Below are 15,885 nucleotides of genomic sequence, written 5' to 3' on the forward strand. Positions count from 1 at the left end.
TGTCCCTTAATCTCTTGAGTTTGTTTCATTATCTGTTCAATGAGAACCATCATGGTAATACCACAATTGATGAGTGAATATGTCATATCTGACCTACTTATTTCAGAAACATTGCTATGGGTTTTGTTGTTGTTGTTACTCTTGTTTTTAATGGCGGTAGCTCTGTTTGAAATGTTTATTTTTCCCCCTGTAGATAACAGACAAGAGAGTGTCCAGAAGACATGCTATTCTTGAGGTGGTCGGTGGTCAGCTTCGAATCAAACCGGTATGTATGTTATTCATGACTTGTTTTAACTTTTTGCCACTCACCTTTTTCTAGCTCCTGATTAAAGTGACTTATTTCCTAAGATTATGAAAATAGAAAATGAATGTTAGAATATATCCTTCTTATTTCCAGAGGATAATTGGGAGATAACAATATAAACTATTTAAAGTATTTATTTTCCCATAAGGCAGTGCTACGTTTACACAGAATTTTAGTGAAAGATGACTATCAGTTCATGAATATGTTATGATTTTGCTCATAACTGGGTATTGCAAATAAGATCCTATAAGAAAGCTTATAACTATGTAATGGTTTGTTTTGGGGGGATGAGGTAGTGACCACAGTCACTTAAATGCTACAGAATTGTATTTTAACAGATTTATCTATGTGTAGAATTGAATAGTTCTAAAATTTAAACCTTGTTCAACTTTAGAGTTGTATAAATAATTTTCATTTGAAAGTTCCTGTTGAGAGCTAAAATTTTAATTGCTTGCTTTAGAGTTTAAGCACTGCTGTATTGCAGGGATATCAGTTTCTGAGGATGTATTATACCTTTCCATTTGCACAATGTGCTCCAGGAGAATAAAATATGTGTAGCGGGTTCATCTGTTTTGGACTAGATGCTGTGGTGGTAGAATTATTATGGAATGAAAATAATTAATTTGTAACGTTCTTAAACTTATAGGTATTTTTATCTTCTATGTATAACTGCCTTTGATATCATTAGTTCTTTCCTTTCCACATAAAGTACCTTTATTATTCTACGTTGAGCTGTTTCCAAATTTGAGAATTATCCTTTTAATTCTAATATTGGAAAAGTTTTGAATAAAGTTGAATTTACCCCATCTCACCACTGAATAAATATTTTTAAAAAGGTTTGTATATTGTTCTGCATTATCTTCTTGAAAAGTGCTAATGTCTGTAGTCAGCTCTCTTGTGAGAGCCCCTTTATTTACTATCAGTGGTTCACCTCTGAATCCCCTCCAACTCTTCTCTTCTTAGACAAGACTGACCAGATCATAAGCTTGTTGAGTATAGGAACGCTGACTAATCCTTGCATCTTTAGTAAATAGCATAATGCCAAGCATATAGTAGAGTAGGTACTTAATTCATATTTGTGAATGCATGAATAAATGCTACAGTGAGAACTATATGTGGCACTTCTAAAAGTGGAGATAGCATGAATTTTTACAAAATTATGTTATTCCCAGCACCTGGTTTCTAATGCCATTTCAATGAACAACTATGGCCTGAAATAAACAAGTTTGTTTTTATTGTTACTGAAACACGTTAAGGTAGAGAATATATGAATCTCTAAATTCCCATCCTGATAGAGCATATCATTACTTTATATTTACTTTTATCAAAAAAGTAATTATGGTAAATGATGCACATGGCTCCTCAAGTGGAATACCTACAACTTAATACTACTTTATTTAGATTTACTGCTCTATCATTTGTGTTAATGAAATGGAGAACTTTATAGTGAGTATTAACTTTTTGGAAAAGTATAACATCTAAATAGTCCTCAATGAATGATTTCCAGTTATTTTTGATACCAAAGCAGAGAATATCAGCTCTTGCTAGGTTTATAGATTTTTCTAGATTTGTATTATTAGTATTCAAATCCTACTATGTATACATATATCACAAAATAAATCAATAAACCAAGAGTACTCTTTACACAACTTAAACAGATCCGTGGTTAATTTCTATAATTTCTGATGTTTTTGAAGCTTGCTTTTGTTTCAAATAGCATCTGAAAAATTTATAGTAGCAGAAGAGTTGTAGACAATGTCATGATCCATTTTAAGAACTCAGCACATTTATTTGTAAGCAAATTAATCGACTGAATTGTGAACAGTGGATAAATATTAGATTTTCTTTTTATATTCTTATTTACTCAGTGCTAAGAAGAAACCCTTCTTACAACAAAATTTACATGGCATTAAATTTTTTATGTATCAAAAGTAGGCCATTTGGGAAACCATCATTTTGACTAATGCATGAATATTGAAAAACTTACTTATATTTTTTCTCAGTGTTAATTAAGGATATTTTAGTTTTGAAGACTAGATAGAATGTTTTCCGAAGTGGCTTAATCAAGATACTTAACTGGAGTTGTGTCTATACTTGGATGAAAAGTATTCAGGTATATTTTGAACTTGTGTGACTATTCAAAAAAGTAATAATATAAGTATACTTAAATTAATAGTAATTTTATTAATGGAAAATTCTCTCTTTGAGTTAAGCTTTATTTTTTGTGAGGTGGGTCAGATTTCTGCATGAGAGTTTAGCAATTTTTTAATTAAAAAATATATTTTGTAGAAAACATCCTTCACTTTTCCTTGCTCTTTAATTAGATTGTACTCATGTAAAATAACTACATGAAGTCAACAAGTGTCTTTTGTCTACCAAACTGTGGTAGGTATAAAATTAGAAGGTGGAGCAAAAATTTCTCATGAGGTCATAGATATAAAACTAAAAATTTTACATAATGTTGTTTACTTAAGTTATACCTTTGTTTACACTTATCTTTTAAATATTATTTAGTATGATTTATGAACTTTCTAGTAAATGTAACCTTATATACATGGGAGGAAGATAAACATTTTTTACTCTTTCTTGGTAGTATTGTTTTTGACAGCGTAGAACATTGAGGCCCTCTGGAGAATGCCTCATTTTACATAGTCAGCAAGTTGTAAATGAGAATTAGAACTCAGGTTCTTTGGAATCTATGCAATATTTTTTTTTTCGTCATATTTCCCAAGTCAGGATTCTTTTGCCATTTGGTATTTTCTTCTTTAAAAAAATTTCTTGAAGTTAAAAGTAACTTGATTTTTCTTCATAAGAAGTTTTGGTGCCTTCAGTTGAATAGAATCTTACAACTGAAAGCAGCCTTAGATTTGGTCTTATGTATATAGGAATTTTATTTGAGCCAGTGCTGGCATTACTTACTAGTGGACAAGAGGACTTTTCATCTGTAAATGATACTGGGACAGTTTGTTATTTGTTTGAGGGGGAAAAAATTAGATCCGTACCTCAAACCATATACACATCAGTTTTGGTTGGTTTAAAGATGAAAGTCAAAACTATAAAACTATTAGATTATAGATGAAAAAAACCTTTGTGACCTTAGAGTAGGGAAAGATTTTAAAATAAGCTATAAAAAAGAAAGACTGAAAAAAATGCAATAACACTGAAATTAAGAACCTTTACTTAGCAAAGACTATAATGAAAATGAAAAATGTAACAGGGAGACATTATTTAAAACACGTGTAATTGACAAAGGAATAATATCCAAAATATATAGCAAATGTCTTCAATCAATGAGAAAGATAAAAATCCAATGAGAAAATGTGCTGAAGACTTGAGTGGCACATTGCAGAATTAGAAATCTGATGTAGTAAACAGGAGTAAGGTGCTCAGCCTTCTTGTTAAGTGGAGAAATGTAAGTGGAACTGCAGTGAGATACTAACACCTGACAGATTGCAAAAAGGGAAAGTCAAACAATTTCAAGTGTTGACGAGGATATAGAACAAGTAGAATAGTTAAAAAGTTTGGATGGGAGCTTAAATGTTGCAGCCACTTTGGAAAATAGCTTGACATTATTTCCTAAAGATGAAGGCATTCATTCCCAACAAGCCAGACCTCACACACGTGTGTGCCAATAGATGTCTACAAGCACCTGAAGAGTAAAATTGTTCATATCATAGCGAAAAACTAGACACAACATAATTTCCATCAACGGTGGAATTGATAAATACATTATAATATATTCATTTGGTGAAATGTCCTACAACAGTGAAGATAAATTATAGTGAAAGCATGAAAAACTAATGGGATAGAGCCAGGAACCTGATAATGATAAAAGCAATCTTGGAAGAATATATGCAATATAACTTCATTTATATAAGATGAAAAGTTCTACAAAATAACAGTATATTCACAGCTGTAAGCTTAGGTGATAAAACCATAAAATTAAGGAATTGACAAACACTACAATTGGTATAATACTTAGCTCTGAAGGAACTGAGAGGAAAATGGGATGGGCAAGACTAAAAGGGACATCAAAAGTTAATACACTTTTTCTGAAACTGTGTGGTGGGTCTACACATAATATCTAATAACATGTATTATATTTTTAAAAACTTATTATGGAGTACTTACTACATGAAAAAGGTTAGAGAAGAGTACAGTGTAGTGCAGTTCCTTCTGTAATGCCAAACTTCCAAACATTGGAAAACATGAAAATGTGTATTTTAAGGAAATCTTCAACTCTAGTACTAGAATTTGATTGCTCTTTTAGAACAATATTTCATTGGGTTCTGAATTTTATTCCATGAATTATTTATACCATACCACTTGAAGGAATACTGCTTCTTGGACTTGGTGATGTGTGTATTGGTATTTTGCTTTATGCAATGTTTGATTTCTTATTAATGTTAATGTAGTTTGAACAAAACGCCTCTCTCCTTGAAGTAGATATATTTATTTATTCAGCTACTTTTTGTAGCTGTACCTGCAAGATGCAATTTAGAGAAATATAGAAAAATTCTAAGCTGACCATAAATGTGAATAGAAATGTTAAGGTCTTGAAAATAATGAGATAGAAGAGTGACTTCTAATTCATTTCTATTACCTTAATGTGTGCTAAATATCATTTACTCTCTGTTCTCTAGGCAATCACAAATAAATTAATCCGGTAAAGGTTATATATACAACTGTGATAAAATTTTGAGAGAAGTTTTAGCTTAAAAATTTTTTGTAACATTATTTAAATGAATTATAGTAAATGTTTTGTTATGATCCCTTCTGTAGGCTGTGTACTCCAAATTATGTTTAAGTGATTAAATATTTTTCTGCTTTCCTTCAAATTAGAAATCCAATCAAATAGAAATGTAACTTTGACAATAATAGATGAGTGCAATTAGGGCATTTACTAATTTGTACTTTTAAATTGGATGAATTGGTCTTTTTTTTCTTCTAGTATTTCCTTTTTAAAAAGGCTCTAGCTCTCAGCAGTTCTTGGAAATAGTGTATGTAGGAGATAACGTTAGTTCATGAGGAGATGATGTTAGCTTTTTGTGTGTCATTTAAATTTAATCTACTGTCTGGTATCAGCAGGAAGAAAATGTATTATAAAGGCAAAATGACAGTGTTGTCTGTAAATGACTGCATCCCCAGTGGTTAGTTGTGTCCTCCGGGTGAATTCATAGCTGTCAGTGTTTTTATTTCATTTTAATAAAATCTTACTCTTTTTGGTTCTTGGACGATTGAGAGAGTGGTTCTATAACTACATATAAATTGCAAAAGATTAGATATGTTTTTTGCCACTTGGTGTTAATCTTCAAAATATGCATCCTTGGGTGGCTGCTCTTTTTCTTTGGCGCATTAAAATTCCTAAGTTGTGATTGTTTTTCTTCCTATGAGCGTACTTGGAAAACAGCTATAAAATATACAATAGCCTTTCCACAGCTCATTTTGTAAAAGAAAAAAAAAAGAGGAGGAAGAAGAAAGAAAAAAGAAAAGAAAAGAAAAACAAATGCTTTCCAAATTAAAAAGAGAAAACATTGAAAATAAGAGGAATTCAGGTTACACACATCAATCCTTCTTAATGGTTATGATAATTACAAGAGAAACTATGGAAAACTGATTTGTATTTTAGTTCCATTTCTTCAGGATTAATGCATCCTTTGCACCACTTCTAAAATTAGAACATAATATTATTTAAGTTTGCACTTATAATCCCATGAATATGTTAAAAGGCACTTCCCAAAAATATGCTTCTCATAATAAGTGGCTCATATCTTGTTCTCACTGTGACTCTGGATTTGCCAATATTTTGCCTGCCCTTATCTGCTTTTAGAATCAAAGTTAACTGAGCCTTATTGAAGGAATTAGAGAGCTTTCCATCTTTTTCTGGTCTCAGGAAGACTTTGAATATTCAGAAAAATTTTAAATCCATTGAGGTCTGGTTTGGAGAGAGATTAGAAAGATTTTTAATTACTGATTGTATTTTTAAAATATTATCAGTCTAATTCCAAAAGACACACACACACACATACATGCTTTTTTTTCTAAGTCAGTTTGGTATATAATCTCTAAGATCATTGTCCATCTTGGCTGTATTTACAAATACATCGGCACAAAGCACTTGCAGTATACCACCAAGTTTTATGTGTACCTATGTCATTGTTTTCATTCCAAAATTTGCGTGTATCTTCTCCCTTTTTGTCTATCAATATTGCTAGATTTTTGTCTACTTTATAACTTTCTAAAAACTACCCTTTGTTTTAGACTTCATGTCTGTGTGGCTTTTTAGTTGAAGTGTATATAGTTGGGTTTGTTTGTTTGTTTGTTTCTTTATGGAGGGAGGGGAGCAGAGGAAGAGGGAGAGAATCTTAAGTAGGCTCTAGGCCCAGCATGGAGCCCAACACGGGACTTGATCGACCTGAGCCGAAATCAAGAATTGGATGCTTAACCTGCTGAGCCACCTTGGTGCCCAGAAGTATGTATAGTTTGGTATAGATTTTAAAAACTTATTCAATGAGTAATATTTGTCTAGGTTTAAATTATAGGATCAAATATTAGATTAGTTTATAGGAGTGTCATTTTTGCTCTTGGTGGTGGAATCCCCTGTATGAACAATTTTAGAAGAAACAGGTGATCATGGATGACATACATTGGTCCTCTATTCTCTTTAGATATTTGCTAAATACCTAATATTTACCACTTAAAAATTTAAATGCTAAGTATATCCAACTGAGTAAAAAATACCAAAAATGACCATTTCTTTCACTTTGTGTTTGTGGTGCCTTATTAAAAGAATGTAATTAGTTTCCTTTTTTAAAAAGTATTTTACCTTTTCTACTCTTAGAATATTATGCCTTTGTATTTAACATCTTGGCCTTTGAGAATTTAGGACTGTTGTAATTTAATGTTGCTTAGAGATTCATCTGAATCTTTAAAATACTTATGAATAAGAGCATAGTTGTATCTTAGCCTATTAGAAGCAAACCTCATTTATAGAATATTCGAGGTTCAGGCAGAAGCTATGAATATTTCTGTCCTGACTCTTGTCCCTCTTGCTACCCAGCATTCCTGACTCTGATGATTGTGGTGTTCTCAGGGAAGGGGAGGCTTTCTTTAAAAGTCCGAGGAATAACAGGGAACAATTTCCAAGCGCAGCAGTGTGCGCAAGCTCAGAATCTGGTGGTTTGTCTTGGCTTCAAAACTCTAGCCATGAGCCAGGGTCATCTGAGAGATAAATTAGGGGTGGTTGATACCGTAATGAAAGGTTTCTTAAAAAAAAAAAAAAAAAGAAAAAGAAAGGTTTCTAAACGTGAAACTATAACTTGATTTTTAAAAATCAGACATTCACAATTCTTTTTAGCAATGTGGTGTTACATAAATACGGTGTTCCACTGCAAGTCCATTCTTATGAAGTCTTGTATATAGTTTGTAAAATAACTCTGGCCTATAAAATAATCACCTACCAAATTTGTATGATCTCTGTTTTTAGCTTCTATTTCTACTCTATCTCCAAATTTTATGTCATTCCTTTCTTTTAACAAACTTAAAGGAAATAGAAATGTTTTTAATTGCAGATACACATAAGAAGGACTTATGGCCAGATCCTCATGAAATTAAATTGCCAGGACCAGATAGATCATATTCATTATAGCTTTCAACATTGTCTTTTTTTTTTTTTTAATTTGGGTATGTAGACAACAATGCTTATTTTTTATTGGCAGCTTTTCTTGTAATGCTCCCTTTTCTATATTAGTCTGTATTAGAAAACTCCTGTGAGGACCAAAAACACTTGAAACAAGCTATGTTTGCTTGAGAGATTTGATCAAAATCTCCCTATAATATTTTTTAATCATACAAAGAAAGAAGTTACTGGGGAAAAGAAGTATAAAATAAGCTAGCCATTTCAAGGGATTAGTGAATTATGGATATGAAAGTTGGGGGACTCAGTTTCCATACTGAGAACTATTTTTCATATTTCTTTTTCTAATGTTTGATTGTCACTCTTAAGCAAATGTCTTTTAATTAGTTAATTGATAACTTTGCTTTTTTCTTTGATTCCTTGAGAAGTGAGAAGAACATTTTAGCTATTTTTCCTTTTTTAGGTTTAGATAATATTATGGTACTTATATAAGTGCCAGATTTATTAGACTTTAAAGTCCAAGTTTGTAATGAAATTGTATTGATACTGAAATTTTGAATCAGTTTGTGTTTAGTTGTGTTCTTCTCATAATTTAGAATTACATCACTGTATTCTTTTTTTGTTAGATACACACAAATCCATGTTTTTATCAGTCTTCCGAGAAGAGCCAGCTCTTACCATTGAAGAAAAATCTATGGCGCTGGTTGAGTCCTGGAGACAGTTTTTCTTTGCTAATCGACAAATACATTTTCTGTGTTTTCTCTACACACTCTGAAACAGAAATGGAATGTACTTTAAGGTAAGATTGCCTGATGAAACGAGATTAAGTAATGGTAATTATAACCTGAGGGTACCTGGGTGGGTCAGTCGGTTAAGCATCCATTGGCCTTCGGCTCAGGTCATGATCCCAGGTTTCCTTGGATCAAGCCCCCTGTCGGGCTCCCTGCTCAGCGGGGAACCTGCTTCTCCCACTCCCTCTGCTACTCTCCCTGCTTCTGCTGGCTCTCTGTTTCAAATAAATAAACACAATCTTTAAAATGGTAATTGTAACCTAATGATAATTAGGTCACTTAATTGGTAATTGTAACCTAATTCCTCAGCCATCCACAAATGCTTCAGTAGAAACTTTTCTAGGATTAAACTATGTTGGCAGTATAGGAGTTACATGGGATGCATGTGGTTATGTGTTTGTATTTCTCTAGAAAACATTTGACATTGGAAACCTACACCTCAATAGTGATTGCCTGCATATGTGGTTTTTTTTCCAATGTGTTCAGAATGTATTTTCCATCTAATAGTACCCAAGATAGTTAATTTGAAACCAACTATATTTTCTTAACCTTTCCTTTTAGCTTTTGTAGTTTTATTAAGTTATTAATCCCTCTGGCTTAGACTACATGCATATAACTCCTCTTTCTTATGAAAATAACAGAAAATATAGAATTGGGAAACTGAGGATATGAGATATTACAATAAACATCTGATGTAAAGTTAAAATTAATGCACTAGTTTTGTTGAGGCAGTCATTAGCAGATATTATTTGCCTCTATTTCAGCTGTTAAATTATATAGTCTACATAAACTAGATTTATAGAAGTAGGTAGACAAAAGTACACAGAATGTGTTCTGTAATTACAGTAGTATTAAAAATCAGCCAGTTGTGGGTTAAATGGATGTATGCATCTGTTAAAACTGACCAAATCATGTGCTTCAGATCTGTATATTGCAGTAAATACAAATTACATCTACAGTTTTTCAAACTAGCAAATGAAAAATTATCTGAGGAAATGGTTTTTGATTTCAGTTAAATGAAATTCAGTCACTGTTGCTTGCAACTTTACCTGTCTTCCTCTTCTTTATCTCTTATTACACAGGTAGAAACAATGCTATTTTTAACCAGCTATTGAAATGAGAAATATAAAGATTTAATTTTTTTTTGTTACAGTAAACTTCCACAGTGGAATTAAATTGTTTTTAAAAAAATCAGGAAAATATTGCACATCTCTATAAAACAGAACACAATCATTGCCTTATGCTTAAAGTATTATATGTCAACTTTAATTTTATTTATATCCAAACAAGCTTGTCCCCTTAACTTGAAAGACTAGTGCTGTACCTTAAATAAATGAGATTGTGGGCTGACTAAATTCTGAATATTTTTAGTATTGACAAAAGTAAGAATACAATCCAGCAGCACTGTACTTTTTTAGGTTATTTATTATGAGTAATATCATTTGGTACATTGTTGCTGTGAAGCTGTGTTTTGAAAGAGGTAATATTTTGCGTATGATTTGGTCATTGTGTGCCTGGATTAGAGCAACCAAATTAATTGTGTTATTTTATATTTTAAAAACCCATGTGCTTTGTGGCAGTGGTTGGGTCCCTGATGCCATTATGAAGTTTTTCTTCCAGCCAGTTGTGAATATAAAAAAGATTTGAACAACAAAAGAACAGCAAAAAAGCCTGAGAAAACAAAGCTTGCCATTTCTTTCACTTTTCATTTTACTCATGCTGTTTTCCATGTAGTAGTCAGATTCTGTATAAGAAATCCTGTTTATAACCAACTCCTGGGGAGTATATGGGTCTGTTCACATCAGTTCTCATCAGTTTGTTCATTTCTCACTCTTTTCTGTATATATTTCTGTGAAATTATTCTGCTAGAAATACCAAAACCCATACTTTTTTGAGAAGTCAGAGAAAGCCAAGTTAAAAAACAAAAAAACAACACTTAGTTTTATGTTTTTTTAAATTATATTATGGCATATTTCATTCAGAAGCACCAACATTAATTTTTCATTCTTATTGCCTCTCCAGTAGCAAGTGCTCAGCAAAGATTGGGTTCTTAAATATATGAATGAGATATTGTATAGCGTTTTGTTTTTGTTTCTGAATTTTGTATCTGAATTTCACTGATAAAGTACAACATTGTCTCTCTAGGGAGATTATTTTCCATAAGACACTGTTAAGAAAAGTACAGTAAACCTCATGTCATGCAAAGTTATTTTTTTTTCAAATTGTTAAAGCTCTTAATTTTTAGGTTTCATATAAAAAGCTAATTTTATTCACTTTAATGTCAACAAAACAGTAAAATGAAAATACTACTATAGTATGATAATATACAGGTCTACAATTCATTTATGATTTTAAAAATTTATCTCTAGATCCGATTCATTTATTTTAGTAGCAAATTTTATATTAATGATAAAAAATGTATAATTTATATTTAAATTTAATTTGGAGTATATTTTTAAGATTTAAGAATAACTTAATCGCTAAAACAGATTTTAAAAAGAAGAAAGCAGTTTTCTGCACTACCCAAGGAGGAGTCTTTACAGCGTTATTCTGCATGAATGCCCTGTGGGGTACCTAGCACCCCCCAAAGCCACCAGAACAAGCTTCCTGCCAGAGTCAGGGATTCCTGTCATAACTTAAAGGAAAACTTTCATAGAGTCTGGAGCCTTTGATGTCCCGGAAATGAAGGAGGAGGATGTCCTCAAATTCTTTGCAGCAGGAGCCCACTTTGTTGGCACCAACCTTGACTTCCAAATGGAACAGTGTGTCTACCAGAGGAAAACAGTGCATCTACATCATAAGTTGAAGAGAACCTGGGAGAAGCTTCTGCTGGCAGCTCGTGCCACTCTTGCCGTTGAAGACCCTGTTGATGTCAGTGTCACATCATCTGGGAATACTGCCAGCGAGCTGTGTTGAAGTTTGCTGCTGCGCCAGAGCCGCTCCTGCTGCTGGCTGCCTCACTCCTGAAACCTTCACTAACCAGATCTAGGCAGCTTCTGGTAATTACTGAATCAAGGGCTGATCCTCTCACGGAGGCGTCTCATGTTAACCTGCCTACCATCGCTCCGTGTAAGACAGACTCTCCTCTGCACTCATGGACATTGCCATCTCTTGCACCAAGGGAGGCCAGTAGTGAGTCTGATGTGGTAGACGCTCGCATGGGAAGATGGGAAGTATTGTGCGTGCATGGCATTCCCTGTGAACACCCTTGGCAAGTCAGGCCTGATCTCTGCTTGTACAGAGATCCTCAAGAGCGTGAAAAGGAAGAGATGTCTGTTGCCGAAAAGGCTGTGACCAACAAGGGGGTTCAGGGTGAATGCTCTGCTCCAGCTCCTGACTTCACCGCTACCCAACCTGAAGTTGCAGGCTGGTCTGAAGGTGTGCACGTGGCCTCTGTGTCTCTTCAGCAGTTCCCTGCTGAAGACTGGCACACTCAGCCTGCCCCTGAAGACTGGTCTGCAGCCTCCACTTCTCAGGCCACTATTGAATAGGTAGAAAGACCCACCGAGTGGTCTTAAAGTGCTCTTCCACAAAGGCAGACAAAATGGAAATAAAGTTGATGGAAAATAAACGGTTTCTAAAAGTTGAAAAAAAAAAAGAATTAGTGGATTCATACTTCCCAATTTCAAAAACAAAGCTATAGTAATGAAGACAGTATGGTACTAACATAAAGAAAGACATATAGATCAGTGAAATAGAACTGAGGGTCCAGAAATAAGCCCCTACATTATGGCCAACTGATTTTTGGCAAGAGTGCCAAGACAATTAAATGGGAAAAACAATAGTCTTTTCAACAAATGGGACAAGCGGATAGCCACATGCAAAGGAATGAAGTTGGACTCCTACGTCACACCATATAAAAATGGATCAGAGACCTAAATATTAGAGCTGAAACTATGAAATTAGGAAGAAATACAGACATAAATCTTTGTGACTTTGGATTAGGCAGTGGTTTCTTAGATATAACACCGAAAGCACAAGCAAAGAAAGAGTGGATAAATTGGACTTCATCATGATTAAAAGCTTCCTTGCTTCTAAGACACCATTAAGATTGTGGAAAGACAGTTCACAGAATGAGAAGAAATATTTGTAGATCATATATCTGATGAGGAACTTACATCCAGAATATATAAAGAACTCTTAAAATCCAACAATAAAAAGGCAAATAAACTAATTAAAAATGAATGAAGGATTTGAGTAGACATCCCCAAAGAAGATATTCAAATGGCGATTATCCACACACATGAAAGGATAACATGGTTAGTCATTAGGAAAATGCAAATCAAAACCACGATGGGATAAGACCGCACATCTTCTAATAAGGGTGTACTCAAAAAGACATATAATAACAGGTGTAGTTGAGGATGTGAAGAAATTAAAATGCTTATGCATTGCTGGTGGGGTTGTAAAATGATACAGTGTCTGGAATGTATTCTGACAGTTACTCAAAATTTTAAACAAGGAATTACATGTGGTATGTAATCTACTCCCAGGTATGTACCCAAAAGATTTGAAAACATGTGTCTACACAAAAACGTGTATGGTTCCATTTCTGTGAAATGTGTAGAAAATGTGAATCCATAGAGGCAGAGGTAGATTAGCAGTTACCAAGGGCTGGAGAAAAAGGGAATGCAAGGGGACTACTAGTTCATACAGGATTTCTCTTTGAGGTGATGCATAGGATCTAAAATTAGATGCTGATGATGGGTGCATTATAGATTAATTTTGTAAATGTCCTAAAAACTGCTAAGTTCTATTAGCATGAATTTTTGTTTTATGAATCAAATCTCAATAAAGCTATTATTTTAAAAAAGTAACTCAATTACCTTTATTATCCTGTATTTAGGCAAGTTTCCAATTTTTAATTTTTTTATTTAGCAAATTCTGGTAGCATTACATTATAAATCCCGTGATGGTTGATTGCTAATAGAAGGATTGGAGATAAAATAAAAACACAGCTGTATCAGAGTGACAATATTTGATATTTAAATAAAAGTATAATAAAATAATGTGTACTTTGACCTATTTGGAACTAAATATCAATTAGAATTTTGTTCGTGGATTAGATTCTCTTTTGTTGTCACATTTATTCTTGGCAAATATTTAAAAAAGTTCTCTATGGGACACAAAGTGTGTATTCATCTTGAATTTCTGCCACAAGAGAAGATAAACTAGAAATAGAATGGACAATGTTGCTTAGTTTCTAATATTATAAATTGTGGAAAGCCATTGCACAATTGAATTTTTCTTAATATTTTTCGAATTAAATATTAAGATAATTTAAGGAAACATCGTAACTTGGAAGCACACCTGTATCTTCTGAGTAAAATTGATCTGAATATTGGAAGGGGAGTGAGGTATGATAGTTGGGAGAATCGTATGTTTTCAGTCTATCTCCAGGGACTGGCACAGTACCTGACACACCGAGGGGTTATACAAATACTTATGGAATGGAAAGGCGCAGTGTAGGGAATACAGGCAATGATATTGTAATGGTGTTGTAACAGATGCCTGTTGTGTAACAGATGCACAACCTGTAGAGAAGCTGAGTCGCTGTGTTGTACACCTGAAACTAAGGTAACACTGTGAGGCCACTGTGCTCAAATAAAAACAGGTATTTATTGAATGAGAAAAACTGCCCCGTTGCACAGTAATGTAGTTGTCTTTGGCTGATTTCTGCCATTGAAATGCAGTCGGCCTTTGGAGATGATTCCTATATAAGAAATAAAACAAGCCATTAAGTAGTGTCTTCTCAGCTGGACACATTTCTAAAATCTCTGTCTTCCATTTTTACACACAGTGAAATTCACCCCTTTTAAATGTGCAGTTCAATGTCCTTTGGCAAATGTATGTAGTAGTGCAATTTCCACCACAGTGAGCTAGAGAACATTTCCATTTCCCTAGGAAGCACCCTCATGCTCCACCCCCAGGCCGGGGCAACCACTGATCTGATTTCTGTCCCTGTAACTTTATGTCTTCAGAATGTGGTAGGAATGGAATTATATGTAGCCTTTTGGTGTCGACTTCTTTGACTTAACAAAATGCCTTGGAGATTCATCCCTGTTGTGTATCAGTAGTTTATTCGTTACTATTTCTGGATAATATTTCCATCTGTATTTTCAGATTTTCAAAAAAGTACATTTGTTGGATTGTCTGTATGTCTATATAATGAATAATGACCCGTCAGCTTTGGATGATCTTACTGCACTTTGCAGCAAGTGGGAGGTAGTCGGTTCTGCTAGTATGTTCCACACGTGACTGTGGATGCTCCTAAATGTCAGAACATTTAGCTTCCAGTTGGACTACAGGTTTGGGGAGATTTCACAAATGGCTATCCTGGCTAGAACTCCAGTGGCAGCCACGTGTGAACATGACATCAGGATTTTATTTTTTTTTCTTCAAAAGCCAAATTAGCTTATCTGATATTCTTGCGGTTTGCATTTTCTCTTTGGATGCTGGGTAGCGATGTTAACTTTTATGAGCTATCCGGAGAAGTACTAAGTACATAGCTCTTAAGCCTTAAGAGAGATGGCTGCTACCCATCTATAAATAGCTAGTGATTTCTAGGCCAATGATTTAGAAAGATAAATGTATTTTATGCTGATATAGTGAGCAGATGAAGAACATATTTTAGTCATATATTTCATTCTATTATGTTACAATCTTTTTTTGTCTTGCAAAGGCCAAGGAAAGGATTACAATTGATTGGTTAGATGTCCTTGGGGGAATCACATTTATGATGACGTGATACAATCGAAGTGTTTTCAGTGATTTTTAATTTTATTTTATAGGAATAGTCAGATGCTTGATGAAGATAATACAGTGAGTGGTACATCAAAATCTTTCTCGGCTCACTCACCTGATGAGACAACGGGTGCCCCACAGCTGGAAAGAAGCACAGAAGTAGCTGAGACCCAAACTACTACTGCAAATAGTGAGGTGAGAAATTTAAGATCTCATCCATTTGTAACATACTCCTTATTCAAGGAGAGAAAAGACAACTGAAATTAGGCCTATCATGACCGTAATACTGGCACTGCTGTTTTTAGGTTAGCTGAACAGAATGTACTAGTCCCCGTGTCAACTAATAGAGATAATGAATTTCTTTTTTTGAGGAATTTGACTAATTCAGTCCAGGGTTGCAGATAGAATTT

General features: G+C 33.8%; 1 protein-coding gene across 4 annotated transcripts in view; it reads left to right on the forward strand.

Moving 5' to 3' along the window:
- APLF (aprataxin and PNKP like factor) overlaps positions 1–15,885 on the forward strand; it is a 67,569-nt gene that overhangs the window by 14,929 nt on the left and 36,755 nt on the right. For 3 of the 4 annotated variants that reach the window (XM_035696001.2, XM_025470098.3, XM_025470099.3), the window contains exons 2-4: positions 194–265; positions 8,567–8,739; positions 15,523–15,670. In XM_035696001.2, the coding sequence (XP_035551894.1) occupies positions 194–265; positions 8,567–8,739; positions 15,523–15,670 (393 nt within the window). The remainder of the gene's footprint in view (positions 1–193; positions 266–8,566; positions 8,740–15,522; positions 15,671–15,885) is intronic. The other variant, XM_025470115.3, reaches the window with a different exon arrangement.

The sequence above is a fragment of the Canis lupus genome, chromosome 10 (assembly GCF_003254725.2).
Source record: "Canis lupus dingo isolate Sandy chromosome 10, ASM325472v2, whole genome shotgun sequence".
In the NCBI taxonomy this organism is placed as follows: domain Eukaryota; kingdom Metazoa; phylum Chordata; class Mammalia; order Carnivora; family Canidae; genus Canis; species Canis lupus.